This window comes from Dufourea novaeangliae, unplaced genomic scaffold, assembly GCF_001272555.1.
Source record: "Dufourea novaeangliae isolate 0120121106 unplaced genomic scaffold, ASM127255v1 scaffold99, whole genome shotgun sequence".
NCBI lineage: Eukaryota > Metazoa > Arthropoda > Insecta > Hymenoptera > Halictidae > Dufourea > Dufourea novaeangliae.
In genome coordinates this window covers 1,600,054-1,625,051 of record NW_015373982.1, presented here as the reverse complement: position 1 = coordinate 1,625,051, position 24,998 = coordinate 1,600,054, and the positions used below count along the sequence as shown (strand labels likewise).

Sequence of the window (24,998 nt, the reverse complement as noted above, 5' to 3'; positions counted from 1 at the left end):
CGGCCACGGTATCGTGAATTATTGTAACATTATACCCTGACCGGTCTCTGCACCGTTATGCCGATTAATTAATATCCGTTAGCGTGCCGCCGCATTTAAGATACATTATTCGCGTCAAACAACACGCCGTAACATTTGGACGTTGAAGGATTATTAAGATACGGGTTCGATGGACCAGGCGATGGAGAAAGAAATCGTCCGAGACTTGCGTCACACATTGTACACAATGGTTCATCGGAACCCGTTAGATCTGATTTGTTAAAAATTGTTTGAAACACGACTTTATAAGTTTTGAAGCAACTTCGATACCATTAAATTACCGATGATTTATGAATAAGGGTTGAAACAAGTGCGTCTCGAAACAAGCCGTGGTATCCCGCCCATTTCCGCTCGATTCGCGAAGATCGCGAGTCGACTGACCGTCCTGATCGATTTTGGTAACGCCCCTCATTTCAAACTCGTTGTCGTTCGTGAAACGGATTTCGTTATTAGCGAATTCCAAGGACTCGGCTCGATACCGGAAAGCTATTTCTAAATGTACTATTACCACTCGCGAAATCATCTGTCTGTCCTGTAGCGTTCTGTTGTATATGTATTTCATACGCGTTCCGTTCCACGGGAAAAATGTTTAGGGCGGTTCGAAGATGTACGAGCGACGAGGAAAGCATGAAAAGAAACTCGAAAGGACTCGCGCGGAGCCGGGCCAAGCCGACGAGACCGTGGCGGCCAGTGTAAAGCTTGCGCACTGTGAGAATCGGGAATTTCCATGTATTAAATAAACATCTCGCCGCTGTCAAAGCAAAGTATAGCGGTGTGGTATAGTGTCCCGTGTTCGTGACCATACAGGGGAACTCGTAAAGTATGCAACCGGACAAGGCAAATGCAGGCGAGCTTGGTCCAGGACAGCGCCGCTGCTCGGCCGTTCGCTAAATTACCATCGGGACCTGCCACCTCGGCCGCTTGCGGTAACATTCGACTGGTAGCAGAGACAATTGTACATACATTATACACCTGTTCGTTAACCGCTATAAAAGATAAGAAAGAATCTAGATCATTGAACGCCTCGTGGCGAAAAATACTTTACAATATTGTGTCATTACCAGCGCAACCGACTTTACGATCGCCAGGATCGAAGCTCATGAATCGTTCTGCGGCCTTTTATTTTCCTCGGAACCTGTTGATTCGATTTGCTGACGGTAACCGAACGGATCACCGTACAGACATAATAGGATTGACACCTCCGTCGTAAAACCGGACCGTCGACTCGACAGCCTAACACAATTCTGCCGTGCTTCTTGTTAACCGGAGAATGTATCACGCACGGCAACCCATCGGCAAATAAGTCACGAACCATTTCTGCCGCTTCGAATCTCATCATTCTCTCGCTCCATCGGCGTAATTAATGCTTCTATTACTACACGGTTACAAAGATACCCTAGAGGTCTTCATAGACGTGATTGTACTGCACGCAATGGTTCGGTATAATAGGTTAGTCCAGCGAAGCAATTACTCGCAGAAAAATAAATAAAAACTCTAAAACAACATTGTTTTATAAATATTCTCAAGTATATACCACTTGGCTCTTATCTGCCTATTATAAACTGTTTCTACTATCGTATTCAATAGCATGTAAACTTGTCGGATTGTCGAATTTGATTTTCTCGGCAAACGAAGTTTCATACGAACAAATTAATCTCATATTATTTATATAGAATTATATATTTGAAATCACTTGCCAGTTTATATACTTCGAAACATGCAGCATAGGAGTGTCCCGTTACTACGCGTGCACACGGTCGCTTAATAGAAAATCCCTGGATGCATTTATATCTAAAATGAATGTGTTTACACAACAGTAATCGGATACGCTGATTAGGTAGCTGCACGGCAGCAATTCTTTAACGTATGACAAAGTTGTATACTTACGACAGGTTGACTGCGACCAAATGCGTTATGAATACAACATCCCGTTAAATCAACTTACGCAATTAATTACCAATAGGAGGATTGTTATCTGCCAGTTTTTGTGTTGAATCGCCTACTTAAGTGAACGACACACTTTACTTTGTTCATAGCGATAATTTAAGCTTCTAATTTGAATTTCCGTTTGACAGGCGGATAACCTCGCAGCCCTCGATTATACGTCACCATTATTAACTTAAAATGGACCATTGGATTTAATATTTTATTGGATATAAATATCAGATTTATATCCCCAACTACAAAAAACGATTATCAGTATATTGAGCATGTAAAATGTACTTGTCAAACAAGTTTACTACGTGGGATTACCAGATATACAAAGATCCAATGGAGGGCAGCACGAACTAAACGTATCCTGTCCTAACGATTATAAGTTCCAGATTTAAAACTTAATTAACCGTACCGGATAAACTATCCATTTTGAACCCATCGGAGAGTTCAGTGGAATAAATGCCGACAGCCTAAGGATACTTTATTTCCTAACTCACCGATAAATAGACTTTTACGCCGAGACTACGAAGAACTCGGTCGTATTCGACATTTGAAGTTAACGATCGCAATGTCGAAGACACGATGTCTGCGTACTAGCAGTGATCCCTTTCGTGGACCGTTAACGCAGCCTCCTTTGCAGGTCTGGCCTACAGAACGAAACTTGGCCATTATTTATTGGTGACCAATTTACGACGTTCTCGAGTATGGACTATTCGAGTACTGCGAATTTTGATTGCAACTCTCGTTCCCTTCACAAAGAGTTACATCGAGTCGAATTCTAACGGTTCCAAGACAATTTGTAACTACTACGCATTAACTGCATACGGTGATTTTCTACTGTCTTGACAATGTGAGAAAGCTTGCAATTGATTTTGGTATTGTTCCACGTTTTATTTGTTATACATACCTAGCCTATAAATTGCGGCACCTGTTTGCAGACCCATAGCGAATGTATTCAGGGGCACATTTCCACGAACAAAAAGTCTGTCTACTGAACGAAGGTTATTTTTTTCTAGATGTCAAGTTTCAACCTTCATACCACCTGAGTAAACGATTACGCGTTTACTACTTTGCCAACGAAAACTATTGTGCAACAATACCGACGACCGCTAACGAAAAACTGCTTTAAATTGATTTTCAGTCCGGCCATTAGGTTAGACACCGGTCCGCGAAATCCCTAGGATGCTCATAGTGTCTTCCAGCTGTCACTCCATCTACAGTTATTCTCATTCTGTCCGACCCACGCACTGTTCTTACTCCATAAAACTGCGCAGCAGCATTGTCAATCGTGTTTTGTGCCAAAGATTAGCCGTATGAAAATGTGGTAAGCCCAATTTACATAAGCTACCGTCTAGTTACATTCATCGAGACCGTTTTGTTTACAAACACCGCGGCGACATAACCTCCAATCTCAACACACATAACCTGTTAACAGCCGACTATATGTATAGACCTCGGTGCATCCCAGCATACAGTTTATGACCGTTCATGTTGAAGATGCCCCGATCAGGAAATGGCACGATGGTCGACCGTACTGTCGGGAGTATTCCTGGCCCTTTCTATGGTCCTGTCCCTTGGCAAACTACTGATGCTTGCCACCGGAAACGGAAACAACGGGGATCTCTCAGAGGCAGATCAGTGGCTTGCTGAAATTGGCATGAAACAATACCGGCCTCTCTTCAGAGAAAAAGGTCAGAACTTCTAGTCGATCACTGTGCTAACGCTATACTGCTATTTTAATCGTATGCCATATACTGCGCCGCAAAAGACGATCGTTAAGTATCAATTTCGATTATTAGTGTATTCGAAAAAATTCACTGTCGAATGAATTTATCGATCTACGAATTAAAATATTCTATAGGGACATTTTGATCTTTGAATTGAAGAGGTGAATTATATTCGTAAATTATCTCCTTGTACAACGTTAGCTATTGTTGGTGAACAAGCTGAAATTCGTAACATGTCGTAGATCATTCTCTTTGGAACAATGATTTCAACTATTCGTTGTATCGAGACAATAGATGCATTATCGTACGTTCTAACACGAGAATTAATTGTCTGGCATGTAGTCAATTTCTCTATGAGAAGGAATACCGGATACTATCGATTGCCCGTAAAGTTATCGGTCTTCCGGAATACATTAATCGTCCAGCAACACAAACTTGGAGTACCTTTGCCGCGAGTCTGCTCGTTCAAACGGTATTCATTACTCTAGCAAGGGTCGTACCGTCTCGGAATTCATTAACATCTCAAAGACTTGGGTCGAGCAACTAAAGTTTCCGGGCAGCGTAAGATCATCGTATACACCGTACAGGATTCAAACTCTCGTAAAACATACAATGAATGTACCAAACTTTCCACAGCACACACGAAGATCGAAAAAAACCGTTTCAATCACCCTACACAGTGTTCAATCTAAATGAACAATACATGTACACGGAAAAAGCTTCGTCTACTCCGAGATGATAATCGAAAGTGTGGAATTCGTAATCGACCTGAAATGGATGTACGGTGTTACTTGTAGACCCCCTAATTGAGTCATTCAGCGATGCTTCGAACAGGGGTAGTTCACCCTAAGGCGTTGCCTAAGTGTTAACAATAGTTCAAAGGATAATGCATTTAAGAGGATCAGGGAGAACCGAATACGCGTTTAACTAATTCTACTCTTCTTCATCCATCCGCATGCTATCTACGTCGTATCTGGACCCCGAGGCGACCGGAGGGATGATAAATCTGCATCAGTGTCCAAACCTTTATCGCGTTGGCCCTGGTCGGTGCCAAGAAGGTCGGCGCCTGCGCGAATCCTACCTTCAGCCAGGCTTTTGTACCACGTTATTGGTGGGACGAACGGACGGATACGAGGTTCCCCAGCTGCGGCAATGTCACTGCGCGCTGTTTGCACTTGGCCGATCGGGGTGGGGGGCGCCGTCCTGCTCACCCCTTTCGCGGACGAATGTCTGCGTGCATACACGGACACGCCACTTTTTCGGCTCTGTCCATCAGTAGTATGTATATGGCCAGCGGCTGAAAGCATCTTACAACGGTGACCAACAATCGGTGAAACCCTAATGGCCCGATAGCATCCCAGCTGAATAATGAACGTCCCCGAAACTCGTCGGTCTAAATGAAACTGTGCCGCTGTCCGCTCGACAACTGCCATCGTGGCAACGACTGGCTAATGACATTTCCCTGTCAGTAGAAACTGTCTTCCATTCGGAGAGCTCGAGTGGACGGAACGAGTGGTAGAAATTTTGGGCGACGAAGCGAAGTGTCGGGTGATCAAGGTCGAAGATAGAAAAACTTGGAACGTTAGAGTATGAAATTTTACCGCAACCTCTCCGGTCTGAACCTTCGCCAACGAACATCCATTTCTTGCGTTTTAGAGCAAAAAGGTGATAGAAATGGAGCCAAAAATATATTTGGCTCTTGAGTTCTTTTTTTTTCTTCTATACTGTTGCGTATTGATGTTTCGTCTTTGTATCTAATTCTTTTTGGACGCCCGATAGGACGGAGGAGGAGATAGTCACCACGATTCGGTAATTTTAATCCAGTTCCAAGGAGACTTTTAAGGATTTCCGAGTGGTACCGTTCCGTTGACGCGGCAGAAAGCAAGATTGGCCTGTCGAGAGGAAACTAACGATTTCGGTACCGTCAGCAAGTATTTACTACGCCCTATACCCGGCTCCTTATCGACCGTAGATCCTCGGAGATTAAGCGTGTCTAGATGTCGGGGGCGTCCAATGCGAACAAGAGCCACTTCTTTTCGGTTCCACGACAAGTGTGCCGCAATTATTGGAAAAATCCAGTTTTAGGTCCAGCGGCTACCTTGAATCCGACGTTGAGGCCCCTCGAAAAAATTTATTTCAGGACGTATTATTGAAATCGATCGCCGCCATCAATGTCTCTCGATGTAACAAACGGCTCTCTCGCGAGTGTAATCAACATCGTGATTTGTTACGCTTCCCGTCGTTCTTCCAAGGACTCGGAAACGCGTCGAAGAAAATTCTCCCTTAAATTACGACCCCCACGTCGATGTTGTAAATCATTACCCTCGTGAAAGTCGTGAACCTGCTCGTGACTCGTTAAAGACTATTGGTCCTGCGCGTGACCCAGAAACGTATTGGAGGTATCCTCTCTCTCCTGCAGAGCTTTCCCATCGATTTTCGTTTTTCCTGAACCGTCGATTTCCCAGGTAGAAAATCCATAGTGAGCTAAAATCCGAGTGTAGGGTATATCGTCGGAGTCGTTACAGTTCCCGGTCGTTCTTATCGCGAGCGTGGCGTCGTTCGTTGGAGTGCTGGTGAAATTGTGTAAAAAGCAAGTGGAAGGGGGTGGGTAGCGTGGCACACCGCGCCACGGTAAAAGTAGCCTGGCGTGGCGGTAGTTCCGTAAGAAAGGACACGAAGGACGAGGAGGTCGGCGTAGCCAAGCCTAGCTTGACGTGGTTTGGTGTGGTGTGGTGGCTTTGTGGCGTGGTATGGTGGTGGGAGTACGAACCAACGAACGAACGGGTGGTAGAGGGTGGCTCTGGACGCGTAATCGTATCGCATGCAGTCGTCTAGCGTGAGTCCTCGCGAACGGATCGTGGTCGTGTCGCATCGCTCTCGGTTAACGGACGTCGGTCGATGCTGTCGCCCCGACGGGAACGATCTTGCCACCCTAATCCCCCGTTTCACGGCGGTCACTTCAACCTCGCCTCGCGACTCCTCGGTATAGTTTAAATCGTCGCGGACGAATCGACGTGAGCATTATGCGCGCAGTCAGAGGGCGCGTACCCGTGAACCACCATACGAATCACGTACCCGCGAACGGTGAAATCGTAAACGAGCCTCGGATGTTCGTGTTTTCACGGAGCCTTTGACACACTAGCCCGTTTGCTCCTTAGTAGACGACGCCGCAGCCGAGTGTCTATCGTAGAAAATCTCGCGTTTTTCGACCCCGATCCCTCGTTCCCCGTGCGTTTTCTCTCCCCCACCCCCCTGGGAGTTACTTTCCCCGCTTCCGCGTCGCCTACGTGCGCGCTTCGTCACCGAAAGGTACAACCTCACCAACCTAACCCACCTCTAGCACCGTTCCTTTCGGATCCTCTTCGTGCTCCTTTCGAAGCCCCGAACTCTTTCTCTCTCCTGTATCGCGAGCTTTGTAGACGAAAGTAGAGTGTTCGTTACCGATTTTATTCCGTAAGTGCGTGTTTCCGTGACGCGAAAAGGGGCGTTATTTTTTTCATTTCATTCCCGCCCCGGGAAATCCCCGCTCGTACCCGACTTGGGCGAACGACCGCGCGCTCCTAGCCTCCGCCACCACCGCGACTATTTTCGTTGCAAACTTCCAGTTGCCACGATCCTACGGCGGGAACGGCGGTCTTCACGGTGACTCGGACAGAAAAGTCAATTCGAAACCCGTAAGTCTCCTATCTTTCGGCTGCCGTCACATTAAGAACATACATATTTCATCATCAAATTATCGTGATCCATATTTTCATAATTCGTGTCAATATCTAAGCTTCTACACGTTCGTGTCCATTTAGAAGAATGTTAGAATTGTAGAGATTTGTATTAACTGAAAAAAACGACGGAACGTACTTTCAGAAGCTCACTTATCCGCCGGTATCAACGTTCGATTTTTAATCTATTTCTCATTGCTTCAGTTTTGTCCGACGGTAAAATGTATCCACGAAGATCCAAATACGCACAGATCGGCCCAAACGCATCATCTTTATTCTAATTGCCGCGTGTCATAAAACTAACTGCGTTAAAATTCTCAATTATGTTAAGTCCATTGCATGCTGTTACCCCCTCGGAGAACATCGAAATACGTTTTTTAATTAAGCGTCCTTTCAACCTGCCCTGCTCCCCCTCCCTCGGCGCACAATTTAAATTCGACGTGATGTCCATGCACGCGTCCCGAATACTCCCGAGATCCCAGTTGAATCGGATTTCCTTTATTATTTATTATTTTGCACGGCTTTGTACGTTGTTCCGTACACGCGAGCCAAGGAACGGGATCTCAGTTCCTAATTACCCTGGGTCACGGAAACGTTCGGACGTTCGCTGTGAAACGTGTCTGTTACACGGTTCATTCCGAAATATTTCAAAAGCCTCGAGCAACTTCACTTCTTCTGTTAACACTTTGACCGCCACGTTATCCAATTATGGGTGACACTTATATTACAAAGAGGTTGGATTATTTAAATACCGTTACAAAATTATTGCATAAAGTTAATGTCGCGGTATAATTTAAACCAACATCAACATCCTTTACACTGAGTGGCACAACTATTAAAACCACCCTAAAATTTTCAGCCCTTATACACATTGTAGTTAAAATAAAAATGAACTACTTTTTTATAGCCTTTTCTCCAGAAACATTATGTCTCAACACTATTTCAGGCATGGCAAAACCTGGTTCCTTTTTATTTTAACCACAATACATAAGAATTGAAAGTTTTAGGGTGGTTTTATAGTTATGCTACGCATTAACTAAACGCATACATTTTCGAGGATTTGTAACCTCGAAAAAAGGAAGTAAAGCGTGTCTGACTAAGTACGGCATTTTTCACTGTGGCAGTCACCGTGTTAAAGACTTAGAAAGCTCTGTTGAACCTTATTTCATTATCAGCCTAATAGCTGGAACATAGGTCATGTTTTCTACGTCCAGCATGGCATATATACGACGCACACCATTTCCACGTGCGTGATATCGCTTCTAAAATGACGTTGCGTTATTCAGTACATAATGATAATGCGTTTCGTGGCCCTTGGTATTATGTAAACTAGCTGTATCGACTAGGAGAATCGTCGTTACGGTTCTTTCCATTGCATCTCTATTTCTCCTAGTAATTTTAATCGCAATCGTTCGGCTACCTCCGTGACCCAGTGCACCAGCCGTTCCACTCGGAAAACATCGTCCGTTTCCGGCGCATTAACATTTACCCCATAGCCGGAATTGTTCCGCGATGCCGAAAGTTCAACGATGCCGTTTAAGGTGGTTCGTGCCAAATTCGAAAGACTAGATAATTAAATAAAATTCATACAGATTGTTTATAGGAAAAAAATACACACGCAAAAAAAGTTTGAGACGCGATAAATTTTTATACATTATTAAAATGTATTAGCGGGAGTCCAGCCCATTGAAACCCCACTAGGGCGGAATAGAAAAAGAAAGAGAGGTCACAGGAACATCTAGGAACCGGAAAATGCGACTTGTTACGTCAAAAGAAACACCGTGATCGTTCGAAAAAGATTATGTCACGTTAATATATGTATACACAGACATAAAGGGTGAGTCACCTACGTTTGCACCTCAAATATCTTTGTTGTTTTTAAAGATACGTTAAATGTCTTAAAGACAAAGTTGAATGGTTCAATGGGGCTCACACGATTCCAAATAAATTTTTGTTTTGTCATTTTTTAGAGATATCAAAGTCATCTTCATTTTTTTTAATTGAACCACCCTTTTTTCTGTGACCTTGAATGACCTTGAACAATCATAGTCATTGAATTCCTAATGACAGAGACTATCATTGTAGGTGTTTAAAAAAAGGTGATTCCATTTAAAAAAAATGAAGGTGACCTTGATATCTCTACAAAAAATGACATAAAAACAAACATTGTTTTGATATCATGTGAGCCCCATTGAACCATTCAACATTCCTTAAGGCATTCGACGTATCTTTAAAAACAACAAAGATATTTGAGGTGCAAACGTTAGGTGACTCACCCATGTATACCTCAGTGATCTCTAGCGAAACTCGCTGGGATCGCCTGGAGCAGCGCGAATACATCCTGCATTGCGGCACTTTCACGCGATGAAAAGTTTTCTCGCGGTAACGCGTTTTATCGGGCTCGATGTCGACGCGAAAACTTGCCCCGTCGGCGCGACGAGATTCGAGCAAGATTGCCCGAACGAAAATTGAATTCTTCGTTTTTTCGCGATTTCATTCCATTCTGCGTACATATTGGATTCGACGAAGATTAATCGTGGATTCTGTTTTTTTGGAGAGTAAAGTTACGGTTTAAGGAAATATTAAATCATCTCCAGGCGTTGACGAAAGCTTCCGATCACTCTTGTTCTCGTCTGTATTACATGGGAACGTTGAAAAATATCAGAGAAGTTAATACTTTGTTCGAGTACGATCAACTCGATTGCTTCGCAAATATGATTAATAAATCCACAAGCGACTGAGAAATTTTCTCCAAGACGTTAAATAATCGTTGCATTCTTTTCGTGCGATTGCGCGTATTAAAGTTAGAGAATCATTGAAAGGCACATGGAACCTGTAAAGCTTTCGAAGCTTCGCATGGAATAATATTCAAGGAAGTTTCCGCGAGCGAACTTTAGAATCCGAAGGCAGTTCCGTTACAATGGAATCGATAAACTAAACGTCACTGGGGACATTATCGGTCGCCATGAGTTTTCTCACTGTTGCTGACATAATTTATACCCAGCATCCGCACGATGGGCGAGAGAGGTAACCAAGCGGAATCGAAATTTCAGGAGTTCGAAAACATAAAACAATGAGGAATAGACTCAGCCATGAATCGTTTAGCAGGGTCGCGTGAACCGAATAGATAACGTTTCGAAACGACCTGATGGTCGCACAAGGATCAGCCGACGGTCAATATTCACTGTATTTCATTCGAAATCGTTAACCGAGAACCGATCTCAGTATGTTCTACCCTGTGATTCTGAAAGCATATAATTCGGAAATCAGTTTAATCCAGGGATTTAAACCGGTATTATGCCATCAAAGCTATAACGATACCGATATATTACCGACAACCGAAATAAATACCGGTATTTTTTCGGTTTTTATAATGGGGTTATATAGGGCGAAGATACAACCGAAAATACCGATATAATACCGGTATTTTACGTTTCGGTAGAAGTCCCTGGTGTAAGTAGCCGAGCAACGTCCAAAGGAAAAGTATCGATCTTCCAGTGGTTGACCTTCACCTTCTGGTTTCTACGCAGAATACATATTTCTCCCCCGTCCCCGTATGTTCCCGAAGGAGGAAGGCCAATCATTCGTGTTAAAAATTAATTGTCGTTAGACAGCGACTGAATGTACAAATGCTCGTAAAACGATCGCGAAGCTAACAAGTTGACGTTCACGCGACCCGTCGCCCACGCGTCTTCGGTGGAATTTTTCCTAACACGAGGCAAGTCGGTTGCGGTCTCGGTGAGACTATAGCGGAACGCCACATTCAACGAAATGGCGCGGAAAGCACGAGCGGCGGGAGAGATTCGACTTAAACGGTTGGAAAGCATTTCGCCGGGCTTGATTACACACTACAGAGAATTGCAAATTAAATCCGATCCGGAGACGGATCGCGACGTAAAGCTACACGTAAATCCACTGCGAGATCGATCGACAGGCTGAATCAGACGTCAGACAATTTCTCGTTTGATAAAAATATACTGGAAATAACGTTGGTTAACAAGGTAGATATGTGTAAATCGACGTAAATAATGTAGTAATGATTCATGAACCTCGGACACCACACTCCACCTCAAAATACGTAAACACCACACTAGTGTGAATTGGGATTTTTAATTTTTAACAATCAAGAACTTGAAGAGAATAGAAACAAATTGAACTCGTAACATATTTCTTGAGGTAACATTACCTCAGAAGTGGTAATAATTGCATTGCATACCGGTATTTTCGGTCAATGGCATAATATCGGTATCAAAATCACACCGATTTAATTCCCTGCTAGAAAGGAATTCGAAAAGCTAAAGTTATTGAAAAGCAGTGTATAGTGAAGGCGCGTTCTGTCGCAGAAAAACAGGTCCGTTCGGATGATTAGTTATCCACCGTGTCTCGGCGAAAGATTTATTCCACTCTTTGCTCATGTATATTTTCGTTCGAAAAATGGCCCGATTTTATCGGTATTATGGAACGATCCACGGGAACGCGAAGTTTCACCTTCGCGCGTGTCCGAAATCGCGAGAATAAATCTCGTCCGATGTGTGTATATCCGCGGGCAGAAACAAACTCACGTTGCTGGCATTATTTCGTGCTTTCGTGGATTATGCAAATGGAATCCGGGGCTTGCTATAAAGTAGCGCGAATTTAGCGGCGTTATCTCCGTGCGACTCCGCGACGCGCAGTGATACCAATTTACGTTTCACCGTGGGGCCATTATTCATCCGCGGAATCGCCAAAATGGCCGACAGAATTCCGGGATCCGACGGTTTTATTTTTTTTTACCGGTCGTACATGGAAATTTCGCAAGGTATTCCGTGCTGCCACGATACAACTCTGGGAACGAATGAAATCCAGTATACGGTTGTCACAACGCTTCGAAAGTCGGATAGAAATGGACTCGCTAATCCGCGCGTAGGAAAGGAAAATGACGCGTCGAATGTGTGCCATTGGTCGATCCAGATGCGTCCGTTTCCTCCGTGAATTCTCTTTAGGGTAAATACACCAATGAATATATATTCAAACAGGTTTCTGTAACTATTAACGTTTGAATTTTAAATGATAATAAGATTAATAAACTGCGGATGTTTATGCATTTATAGCATCTCTTAACTTGGAAAATGCAATAAAGTAAAGGTTTAATTATAGCTTGACACTAGTTATGTGTTATTATTAACGGAGTAAAGTCCTTAATACAAAATTTACGATTCTGCATCATTTTAATTTTTAGATACTAGTATATGAAATTGTAAATTTGAATGAAAATCCGCAGTCTAAGTATTAATAAATATTTAGCACATGAAAAGTAGATTTTTTAATATCTATACCTTTTTAGGTTCATTCATCGTTCATTCTTCAATTCGAGCACAATTTCTCCCGTATAAAAGTAGAAATTCAAACAACGCGTTCTCAATCCGCCAATACAAACTCAGTCGGTCGTTGTTTTCCAGAAGTTCTCCTGCAGAAATAATCGCGAGCCTCGGGAGATATTCCACGTGGATTTCAATTAGCCCGAAAACAATCAGTCGTTCTTCGCGAGGATGCATTCAGCAGGCGTCTTTTCATCGTCGCAACGGCCAGCTGGGTCCTCGGAAAAAAAAAATTCTTTTCAACCAGACCTCGTTGCCCAAAATCCCACATTCTTTCTCGTCCATTCGTGGAACAGAGAACTGACGATCACGAAACGGTGTAGTTGAATCGACAGCGGTGTTTAAGGTAACGGCACACCACGGTGACTTTCCATTAAGCCCGCAGCAACGACTGGGGTGTACGCGTTATGGGGATCGCGACGAAATTTTGTCACGAAAGAGTATCTTCGCCCCAGTCGTCGATTTGCACGATATTTCCTGGGATATCAGGATTATACAGGGTGTAACAAAAATGTTTGAGGACCCATAAATAGGAGACTGGTGAGATGATTTGAAACAAATTTTTCCTTAGCAAAAATATTATCCGAGACTTTGTTAACGAGATATTAACAAAAAACCCCGAGTTCCCGCGGTAGCGTTGGCTACCAATCGCAGCGCGAAATAACAGTTTGAAACGGTTATTTTCGGAACCGTTTCAAACCCTGCTTAAACTATCGGTTAATATGGACAGGAGCGTACACTAGAAGAGGGGTTGAAACCAGGGATTTCTACCGGTATTGTATCTATATACGCCCTACCCTTATAGAAACCGAAAAAATACCGGTATCAATATCACACCGATTTAAATCTCTGGGTGAAACGAACGTAATAATTCTGGAAAGAGCGGAGTATCGCGGAGTACGTACGGGGGCACAAAGAGGCGCAGGGAAAACGCGGAATCGATCTGTCCCACCTTCGTAATACCGGCAACCCTCTCATGCATAATCATGAGAATGTATGACATACGTATGCCCTGGTTTTCCTGGCCTCCTCCTACCCCTCTCAGCCCGCCCACAACCCCCTCTCAACGCCGAAAGGATCGTTAGCACGAAGTAATGCCGGCGAAGGATATCCGTTCCGAAAAGGTCAAGAGTCCACGCGAGGTCGCGGTGTTTCGCGGTTGATTCTTTCATTGTACCGCCCGTCACTTTACTCTTTTACCCGAAAAAAAAAACCCGTTCGAAAAAGAAGAAAGAAGAAAAAAAAGAATAGAGAAAAGTGGTTCGAGGAGCCTCCCTGGAGAGTATCCCCGCTTTTACCTTTCAAATCCACCCCGTTGGAGGGCTTTGATGCTCGATCGCTAATGGAACGCTTATTCGAACTTCTGTAATACTCTGGCGAAAGTGTACCGTGGTTTCTCTTATTCTCGCGACACGACGAAAATGTATATACTATATTGATTCATCCTCAGTTCGTCGTAGAACTGAAGTTCTCCAGTTCCGTAGGATCAAATATGCAGCTCCTCTTTTACACACGCTATCAGAACTACCGTGTCTGAACGAAACCTCTGTATGAACAGTTTAGTTAGGAGAGGAGCTTTCAAGTAATCGGAGAATATCTCGTCGGAGGATCGAAGCAAATATTAGGAATACACAGGGCTATCGTGTTTCTGAACCTCGCTAACGTAGAAATTCGATCGAACGAACGCGCCTTTGTTGCTCGATAACCGATGAAATCTCGCGATTACCATCCCTCTCTGTCCTGCTGCTGAAATTCCGCATCGTGTACTCGATTTCCGTAACGCAATAAGGACATCGGTATTATTATTATTATGCTGATTGCTTGTACCGTTCCCGGTGGCATTTAAATGCAAATGAAAAAAAAAAAAAATCGAGAAAAACGTCACGAGCAAAAAGGAAGGACGTGTTTCGCTGATTTCGGTGCATCCCGCGTGGTTCTGACCTCGATTCACCTTCACGGACCGTTATCGATTACACCTGGAACGCATCAGGACCAGTGAGTTTCGGTCGTTTTTTTTTATATCGCCCAGGCAATTGCCGCCGCGATACACGACCGATAAATTGCGCGCAGGAAACGGGATGAGCACGGAAAACACACGGGTACGATAACCCCCGGTTCGACCTCGAGTGGACTCTTGACCCGGTTCGCTGGTACGTTTAATTCGTAGTAACGTGTTGTCGCCGTTGATCAAACCGTCGTCCCCGTGTCCTATCGATCCGTACCGTGGGTTTAATTGGCGTCGTTGATCGGCGCCCTGAAAGCGCTAGGACAATAGGGAGGGGGGAGGAATCGTCGAAACCCCCAGCTATCAGTCTCTGTTTCTACGGAACCGGCTGCTGGATATCTGGGTCAGACGCGGGCAAAAGTAATACACCGGCTGAGTATCGGAGCTCTTCTCTCGCTCGATCCTCAGGCCTTCCCTCAGTACCTTTCACCACCTTCATAAGCTTAATCCTGAAACTTTCGGACACGAAAGGTCCTCCGAGAAAGTTACCCCTTTGCCGACTCGCTGTTACCATCCTTCGAATTATTCTTTTCAACTTTGGATCACTCGAGATGAATACCGAGGCTAGATTGAATTTTCCTATTGTTGAATAAAATAAAAACACCTGAACCGAAAACAATTTAGTTCCGTCGGAAGAATAAACTTCGTTGCAGGCAATACCTCACCCAAAACATTTCAACCCAGTGAATTCGCCGGTGACCTCTCTCTCTCTCTCTCTGGGCGCTTTCCATCTCGCTCGACTAATAATTGAAATTAATTACATTTCGTTAGCAGGCACAATCCCCCTATTGTTCGCCACGGAAAACTGATTAATGGCCGTGTCCGCGTGGGCGTAACCCCATCCCCTTTTGTTGTCATCCAAACAACGTGGCAGCGACGCGGTTTTAAAAATGCAGGCCGCACACCTCCTGCGTCCGCGAGCTCGATCGTTTCGGATAATGTTAATCCTGGCGTTCAGCAAAACCGTGCACGTAGCGCGCGCAAATATCAATGGGCTGTGGCTCTCGTTGTTCGATCGGGTCGTCGACGAACTGGGAACAAAGCGCATCGTTTCATTGTTCCTCCCCCTCCTCCATCTTCGATGACAGTCGCTGTATTTATTTCGCAACGTTTTTCTTTCTTCAGTTTTCGCGTTTAGTTGTCTCGGTGCTTCCCTGAACAGTGTTCGGATAGTCGAGAAAACGCGCAATCACGATCGTACGAGAAATTCTGTGAAAATTGTGCTTTTTTGCGGGGCTAAAGATGACCTCGTGCGACGTCCGAGCGATGCGACGGTGAACCGAAAGAGAGAATATGCTTCGTAGTCGATAAAAAGAAAAGAAAGAACGAACGTTTGACGACGAGCCACAGTGACAAACGGAGGGAATTATGCCGGACAAAAATCGAGCCTGTCGGGATGGACAACGCGACAAAGATCTGTTCGCCGACGAGATATCGTCCATCGGCATGTCGCTACGGCCCAGCGGTAGCGCGTCTTCCGGTAAGTACACTACCCCATTAAGGGGTTCTCTTTATTGTGACGGGTAAAAAAATTTACATTTTCCCAAGGTTTAACCCTTTCCACTCCGTGTCATTTTTATTATGAGCAACCAGCTAATCCAGGACTATTAAATTTTAACACACAATTATACATGCAATGTAACAGTAGGCCCCTATGGAAAAGTGAAGAATATTTTAATTTTTAAATGTATAAAAATACAAAGTTGCTTCTACATAGTTTTCACCGCTGCCGGCGACATCGGAGTGCAAAGAGTTAATATTTCAAAACCATAATCCCGAAAAGATTTCGTCCGATTCGAAGTAATAAGGAAGTTATTAGTCCCGGATTCTCAAATGATAAAAATTATGCTTATCCTATTAGTGTATACGAATTGATAGAAAAAAGTTGAACTTCGCCTAATTTTTTACTCGTCACAATAGGGAGACCCCTTAACTCCTCCTACGTCTCGATAAGTCCTGACGTGCTCTTTCTGCCGCACGGTCGGCTCGAAAGGCGGAAATTCTCCGAGAAGCAGCTGGAACCGATCATTCCTTCCTTAAGAACGAAAGGGAACCAGGTGTATCTCGTAACTCGTGTTAATAGTCGACACTAAAGGGAATATAATGAAGTCGTAAATTCTAACTTCTAACCGTCTGAACGGTCGAAGTATCCTTCGATTTATGACTGTACCGAGTTTATGACTTTGCTGCCTCTGCTGTCATCGATTCGACCAGCGCTGCACAACTCGTTGCCCGTTTGAGGCGAGCATTCAGCGTGCCTGAGCAAAGACTGGGCATATATTGGGAAACGGTTTTTTTGTCAGATGAACATCGGCCTCCTTCGTCGCACTAAGATGTACGTTAGTGCCTCCCCGAGTTATAGTGACTTTATCTGTGATCAGTTGGTGTGCTTTGTGATAATCTTGAAAGTACAAGCCGTTAAATTTGTCCTTTTCTATGCCTTTTTTTATTATTATTTATTAAACGAGCCATAAACTCAAGAGAACGAAAACCACAGATTATTCTCAGGCTGACTTAGCTTCCCGCAGATACAAAAATAGTTTCGCGATCACGTTTCCATTTGTGTACGTTCGTTGGTTCTGAGCCTCGTTGGCGACGCAGTCCGTCAGACGATTCCTAGCTTCCTGGCATTCCCCGGAGACGAACAAAGGGTACGATTCCGCGGTGGATAGACCGGTGCGTAGCTGATTGAACAGACTCAGAATGACGCATTCCTTGATCAGGATCTCGGATTCGGCGACCTCCGGGTTGTCGATGGCGCAGAGCCAAAGCAGCTTATCCAACCAGGTCTCTTTCTCGCTCTGTTCGGTCTTGTAACTCACTCCGTGGTCCCGCATCCACAATGTTAGCTGCAGTTTCGAAGATCGATACGACAAAAGGTTACTCGAGACGCAACGTGGTCTCTATCGTGATTAATATAGGGTGTCCCAAAATAACTTCGACTCCCGGAAATGAGGGGTTCCTGGAGTGATTTGAAACAACTTTTTCCTTAACGAAAATGTAATCCGAGGCTTTGTTAACGAGATATTAATGAAAAACCGTGACCAATCAGAGCGCGAGTCCGAGTTCCCGTTACGCGCTGCGACTGGTAGCCAACGTTTCCGCGGGAACTCGGCCGGCGCTCTGATTGGTCACGGTTTTTCGTTAATATCTCGTTAACAAAGCCACGGATTACATTTTCGCTAAGGAAAAAGTTGTTTCAAATCACCTCAGGAACCTCTCATTTTCGGGAGTCGAAACTATTTTTGAACACCCTGTACAACTCCAAAGAGTCCCGAATCGAGGGGTTCGGCTTCTTTTCTTACCTGTCCGCGACACTTGAAGGTGAATGGATTCCCGGAGAAGTAGACCTTGTCGATACCCCCGGGTAATCCTTTGTAGTCGAAGCATGTCAGACGATTCTCCCTGATGTCGAGACGCTTCAGCAGCAGCATCCTCGAGAATATCGTGGATTCGAGTCTGGTGATATGATTGTAGGACAGGTCCAGTTGCTCCAGGTACACCGTGTCCTTGAACCACTCCTCCTTCACATTGGAAATATTGTTGTTCGGTAGACTAAGCTTCTTCAGGCTCGACAACCCGTCGAATGCTCCCATGTGGATGTCACGGAACTGACACTTGTGGATATTCAGGGATTGCAGACTCCTTGAATACTTGACGAACGCTCGTTCCGGAATGTACCGTAGATTCGAGTTGAAAATCATTATCGCGGAAATGTCCGACGGTGTTTCGTTCAGTACCGTGTCCAACGTGGTGTTCAGGCATTGTACACGTTCACCTGATTTCATATCAATAGAAGAATATCTTGTATTTGTGTGAAAATCAAATCTGCTGGGTTTATGCGTGAAAAAATGACAAATTCACTCGAAATTACACAACCATAAATTGTAATCTGAAACAAGAACTTCACGAGAACATTATATTATATCGTTATTTTATCCATTCTTCGTTGGTACGAGGTAACAGTTCACCAAAAATTTTCAAACAAAATATCATAGACGGCTCAAAAACGGAGGACCATTATCCATGTGTGCACATCCCCAAATAGACGGTATATTCAACAACAGAAACAATTTGTTCGAGGAGGACATTTAGAAAATGTATCGAGTGTGGTCGACCTAAGAAAACAACAGTTACACAAGACAGGCCTTGATTATTTAATCTAACATCGGTAGTATTTTTAATTCAAATAATACAGAAAACATATCTATGCAATCGTAGGACGCGTGTTCGCCTAACTTCGAACGCACTGAAAGAATGTACCTCACCTCCGTCGTGTTTGCCCATTGTGCATACCGCGAGCACGGCACCGATGCACTTGAAAATGCACAGGAGAACCGGTAACGACGTAGAACGCATTCTGAGTGGCCGTGCGCTTCTCTCGACGGTTTCACAAACGACGACGCAATGAAAAAGCGGACACAGAGAACCGTCCGCCGCGTGTGTCGGAGATTTATCTGAAACACGCTTCCCGTTTTCAACGAAAGATACGACGCGTCCGCTGTCTGCTAAATCCTTCCATCGTTAATTAGAAAAATGATAATGAAATTCGTGTTCGTCCTGAACGCCGAGAATTACGTTTCGAATGTAGTCGACGGATTTCACGTCTCTAATCAAAGTTTGTCGCTTGCTAGAAAAATGGTACGCAACACGTGGGGTGTTGCAAGGATTCGTAAATGAACATTGGAAATTTCCAGGCATCTCGACCCTTGCGAGCTGCGGGGAAGTGGACGCATTGCCGGAACTTCCGGCGCAAGACGAGGAACGGTTGCAACGAGCCGCTCGACTGCTGCAACAGAGACTCGTCTTACGGCAATGGTTGCAGGATCATGGACTGCACAGCTATTACCAAAAGTGAGCAACAAATTGCCTTCGAATCCGATACCATTCGAATTTTATGAATCTGTATTTTTTGTCTATGTTCGAAAATTGTAGGTTACTATTTTATGTGAACGTCAATTTCTATTTCGTTCCAACCAAAGAAGGAAACAAAAGCGTAATTATACTGCCGGGTAGTAAAATTAATAAGAATGGAGACAAGTTATACGATTCGTTCCGTAGAGACTGTTTATTGACCGTGGCAGCCAGCGAGCAGCCGTCGATGAAAGGAACGAGGGTAGAGATCCGTCTTTGTTTTCACAGACTGATGCAGATGGAAGTGATGTCTCTGGAGGACGTGTACTGGGTTGAGGATAATGCTGCTCGGGCAGCGCTTGGCAAGGATCTGCCGCGGTGGATTCAGGCCAGACAAACGTTGCCCACCTCGAAGGAGGATTTAGAGACGCTCAAGGCTGATCTGTGGAGCGCCGTTGTAAAGAACAGCCAACACCAGGACGCGTGGACATGGGGTAATGTTTCTTGTCGGGTACAATTGTACCGTCGATTAATAATTGCGTTAAATAAAGGGGGCAACGTCAGCCAGATGACGTGTGTCTATTCCGCGGAATAGCTATAGAAATGATTTCCTATTCAACAAACTCTATCAGGTGGAATGCTGGTGGTTTCCGTGTCAGTGGCAGGGTTAGTGACCCTGGCTGCTATGACACAGCCAGCGCTAGCGCCAGAAGCGAAGCATTCCCTTTTGCAATATGTGACCGGAAAGTATCTGCTACCGAGCAACTGTCGTGTTCATTTCGAGTGGGATGAGCCGCAGCTTGTCGGCGAGACGATGACGTTTACGGTCAAGGTACGATTTCCACACGATTATGCGAGAATTCAACGACAGAAGCATTGGAAAAAGAAAATTCCTGTGTTTCTTCTTCTTCTGTTCTACTTTAAATGTACATACTTTTGTCGATAGTTCTATCAACGCAATGGTCAGCCGTATCCAATCTGCGACAAGGACAACCTGATAGTCGAAGTCACAGAAGGTTCACGGAGGGTAGCTACCCTGATAGAGTTGGGAGGCACCGATCCGCTAGCAGCTAACACAGCAGTAGTGAAGTTTACGGTCCGACACGCGGGACAATATCGGATAGCTGTACTGATAGGATCCTGTCACGTTCACGGCAGCCCGTTTCTTAAGAATTTCCTACCTGGTATGCGTTCACAAAATACCATATCTCTAATTCCGAAACGAGAACACGAGTAGGCACGGTTCTGTCTGATCTGCTAGGTCCTCCGGACCCAAACAAGACCATCTTCGTTCGACAAAGCTCCACGGTGGTTTGTACAGCTGGAATTGCGCACAGTATGACGATAGAGCCGCGTGACGAGTACGACAATCTGTGTTTATTCAGGCCCGGGGACAAGCCCACGGAAGGTTATGAAGTTAACATTACTCAGGCAAGGGGTTGGATCGAAGAAAAACTTGTTACCAGGTCTAGTAATGAGTAACTTTGTACGCGAAGAGTATTATATCGGCATCATTTTTAGAAGGATTACTCATTGCTCTGCTGTCCAGTAATTATCACTTTCGGTAACTTTGTGTTTTCGTTTCTACAGATCGGTAGCGTGGTAGACAAATCGATTGTGACAAACTGCGGCATACAGCTAGACTACGACTCCCCGAACCAGAGAATTCGTCTGAAAGTCAGTTTTCCAAAGGGTGGCTGTTACCACGCGACTGTTAGTCTATCCGGCCTACAACTGCACAACGGCGATTTCGACATCATTGTACTCGAGAGTACGAAACTAATCCTTCCCTCCTAAATATTTGTTTATTTATCTCCCTGTATCCTGGTGTATTGCGTTTTACCATGATGATTATCGTATCTGTTAATCACAGGTGATGTCGCGAGAATGGTGCATAGTAACGTGGCCTCGAAGGATCCCGATATTTGTTACGCGGCGAAATTGTTAGGCATGCAAGGTGAACGATTCTCGAAACCGAAAAAAGTGGTCTGCTTTATCTCGCCTAAACAGCTAACGATCAAAGAGTATTTACTGAGAATAATACCGAAAAGACTCGTTACTTTCAGGCTTTGCCCGTCAACCAAGGTAAGTACGAGAGAGCTTGCCGGAAACAAAGGAGCTCCAACTGCCTTCGTGTATATGGATCACGGTGCAATAACTCTGATACAATGTCTTTCAGTTCCATTTTGATTGTTCGAATAATCAGTACGATGGTTACGACTCTTTTTCTATCGATGATGGATGTCAACCGCCCGTTGAGTTAATTTCTCTCTATCGAGACATAATTGCCGCTACATTTACGTTGTTTCTGTTGAAAAACATAGGTGGAAGCGAAACATTCGCAGATAAGCAGGATTTTTTTTATCACGAGGTCCGAAAGCATCATCAGAAGCATTATCACGAAAAGCTTTCGATGAAAGTTCAACGGGATAAGCTGTTGGAATCGGTAAATTTCGAACCAAAATAAAAATAAACAATAATTAAATGCGCTAGATCCTTAATACTTAAGGTAATTTTTGTTCAAAGTCTATGAAAGCCAGCAAAGGATTTTCCGTGAGCGATTGGTGTAGGAATTTCGAAATCACCTTCCAAGGAGAACAAGGTATGTTTCCGTCTCAAAAAGATTTAATATTCAAACTCTTGAAGCAAGAAGAGCACTGCTGACCTATGCTTTCTGTATAAAGTCATCCACGGGCATACTAACAATTCTTTTATTACTTCGCTGGTACATTTCAATGCACCCACTCGTCACACCAGAACATCTATGCTCTTCAGACCATCTCCACTCTTTTCTCGCTTCAATAACACAGACCCAATTAGTAGAATTTGCACTTTGACAAATAATTGGAGCGACGAGATTGATATTTTCGCACCTAACATTAATAAATTTAGGTCTGAATTAAATTAAATTAAATTAAATTAAATTAAATTAAATTAAATTAACGTGTCACAAAAATTACACCTTTCCCATGATAAAAATAATATGTAATACTTTAGGCGTCGATTGGGGCGGAGTTAGACGAGAATGGTTCGAATTGATTTGCGCCGCGCTATTCGATCCTGGGAACGGATTGTTCGCGTGTTTCGGAGAATCACCACAGGCCTTAGTACATCCTAACAACAAACGGCCTCCACATCTCAAGTTGAAACATTACGAGTTCGCGGGTCGTATAGTGGGCAAATGCCTTTACGAGTCCGCCCTCGGGGGTTCCTATCGGCAACTAGTACGTGCAAGATTCACTAGATCCTTTCTTGCGCAGATCATAGGTCTCAGAGTGCATTATAAGGTAAGATCATCCCATCGATTTCCTATGCATCCAGCTTTTTCAAATCTCATAATTACTATAATTTAATAGTATTTCGAGCAAGATGACCCGGACCTCTACTTAAGCAAGATAAAGTATATTCTGGAGAACGACGTGGAAGAAATGGAACTGTATTTTGTCGAGGAGGAATACGACAAAGACGGTCAATTATTAAAGGTACGTCTAAACAACAATAATCACGTAATTCTATCCGGTCTAACGTCGCAAATTCGATTTTCCGTTGTAGGTAGCCGAGTTAATATCAGGAGGTAGCAAGGTTCGCGTAACCAACGAAACGAAATTACGTTACTTAGACGCACTGGCGCAGCACAGACTCGCCAGTTCTATAAGGAACGAAGTGGAGCACTTTCTGCGTGGCCTAAACGAACTCATTCCTGACAATCTCCTGGGAATCTTCGACGAGAACGAGCTCGAAGTATAAACAACATCGCACCCCATCCAATCTCTGAAAATATCCTCTTCCTCTGGCGTACTGAATTTTATGCTTCTCTGTTGTTGTAGCTGCTGCTGTGCGGAACCGGTGAATACAGCGTGGCAGATTTACGCGCCCACCATATAGCGAACGGAAGTTCCCCGGAGTTCCTTCGTGTTCTGGATTGGTTCTGGACTGCGGTCAGTAACTTCACGCAGGAGGAGATGGCCCGATTACTGCAGTTCACCACAGGCTGCTCTCAATTACCACCCGGTGGATTTCAACAGCTGAGTCCACGGTTTCAAATTACAGCTGCACCGACGTTCGCTAACTTGCCTACAGCACATACTTGGTGGGTTTGCGCGTTATCAAAAACACCAGATTTCACGATGAAAATATAATCGTTTACTATTTTCTTTTTTTACAGCTTCAATCAACTCTGCTTACCCGGCTACGAGTGTTACGATCACTTCGAAAGAGCTCTGCTGTTAGCGATCAGCGAAGGTACCGAGGGTTTTGGTATGATCTAAAGGAAGAGACCAAATGTCCAATCGTTTCTAGTCTTTCTCCCGTTACGATGGTATTAAAACATTATTTATTTTGTTTTATTTTTTTTTTTTGTTTATATTTAGTAACACGGTTTCAGCTGGAAACCGTGACTCTCTGTAGAGAACGATCGGGAACGATACTTTGTCGCACATTTTGATACACAAACGGATATCTTCGGAATGATCCTCTTTCCGTTCTGCCGGGAGACTTGTTAAAGAACAATCCAATCATTCGAAACATATTACGGCGATATATTGATATTTTTACTCGGGGTCGCGGTAACGTTTTTATAAAACGATGATAAGGGACGAGCAATTTTACCGAAACATCTGCATTGCTCAATTTATTGTATCGTGATTTGTCGTAGGTTTAACGTATTAGGAATTTTATTACATGTTAAAAAAAAAGAAAAGAGGGAATACAACGCCGAAGCAAGTGAGATTCGAATAGTTTACTGAACACGCGGCGAAACAAAAATCCGAACAGGTTTCTTTTTGTAACTGCCGAGATAAGGATAATAATTCACTGTACAGTCCCAGAGAATTGTTCGATCATCGCGTTTGGAACGGACACCGAAAGCCAAGGGAGTATAGCGTATCTCGAGGATGTACCCTCATTCCTTCATATCATCGTCATATTTTTCAGTTCTATACAGTATTCGGGAAATAAAAAGAAAGTTACTCGTACAACGTTGTCAGAACCAAAGGCGAGGAACGATAAGGTTAGGCTTTTCCGTAGATGCAATATCGTTCGAAAGATTTGTTAATTAGTGCGTACAAATAGAACGAACATCCATGTATACTTCCGACTTGACAAGCACCGTGTTGTTTCTTTCCCTTTATTCTTTCTTTAATAGTAGCGAGTCTAACTAACGTTCGAAATAAAGGATACCTTAGATCGACTAGCAGGAATTACATGCTACACCAGACGATGTGCTCGAACACGAAACGATTTTGTGATAACGAACGAACGAATCTTCCATTGAAACTTCGTACCCCTGGTCTACGATCGGTAAGAGGCGTCTCGCGACTACGACGAAGAAGAATCAATTTTATCTTGTACTTAAGTACACAATAAT

At 44.0% G+C, this 24,998-nt stretch overlaps 2 protein-coding genes across 2 annotated transcripts; one reads left to right on the top strand and one right to left on the bottom strand.

The window, feature by feature from the left end:
* Window positions 1–17,283: 17,283 nt before the first annotated feature.
* On the bottom strand, window positions 17,284–19,480 carry LOC107187155. Its single transcript, XM_015575164.1, has 4 exons — window positions 19,358–19,480; window positions 19,030–19,294; window positions 18,085–18,557; window positions 17,284–17,628 (listed from the first exon to the last, which is right to left on the bottom strand). Exons 1-4 carry the CDS (start codon window positions 19,478–19,480, stop codon window positions 17,284–17,286), a joined length of 1,206 nt encoding a protein of 401 aa, XP_015430650.1.
* A 4-nt stretch (window positions 19,481–19,484) lies between these two features.
* LOC107187306 (apoptosis-resistant E3 ubiquitin protein ligase 1) lies at window positions 19,485–24,950 on the top strand. Its single transcript, XM_015575377.1, has 14 exons — window positions 19,485–19,633; window positions 19,922–20,127; window positions 20,266–20,465; window positions 20,580–20,817; window positions 20,895–21,064; window positions 21,224–21,404; window positions 21,507–21,718; window positions 21,813–22,079; window positions 22,160–22,235; window positions 22,631–22,920; window positions 22,990–23,115; window positions 23,186–23,374; window positions 23,461–23,723; window positions 23,799–24,950. Exons 2-14 carry the CDS (start codon window positions 19,926–19,928, stop codon window positions 23,899–23,901), a joined length of 2,517 nt encoding a protein of 838 aa, XP_015430863.1. The 5' UTR covers window positions 19,485–19,633; window positions 19,922–19,925; the 3' UTR covers window positions 23,902–24,950.
* Window positions 24,951–24,998: the final 48 nt, after the last annotated feature.

Excerpts from the sequence above, each read along its gene's own strand:
- LOC107187306 (XM_015575377.1), top strand. The coding sequence starts at position 19,926 with ATGCAGATGGAAGTGATGTCTCTGGAGGACGTGTACTGGGTTGAGGAT. Across the intron at positions 20,818-20,894 it reads TCTTAAGAATTTCCTACCTG|GTCCTCCGGACCCAAACAAG; the intron begins GTATGCGTTCAC and ends CTGATCTGCTAG. Across the intron at positions 22,921-22,989 it reads GTCTCAGAGTGCATTATAAG|TATTTCGAGCAAGATGACCC; the intron begins GTAAGATCATCC and ends ATAATTTAATAG.
- LOC107187155 (XM_015575164.1), bottom strand. The coding sequence starts at position 19,480 with ATGCCTGGAAATTTCCAATGTTCATTTACGAATCCTTGCAACACCCCA. Across the intron at positions 18,558-19,029 it reads AGGTGAGGTACATTCTTTCA|GTGAACGTGTACAATGCCTG; the intron begins GTGCGTTCGAAG and ends ATATGAAATCAG. Across the intron at positions 17,629-18,084 it reads CCTTCAAGTGTCGCGGACAG|CTAACATTGTGGATGCGGGA; the intron begins GTAAGAAAAGAA and ends TCGAAACTGCAG.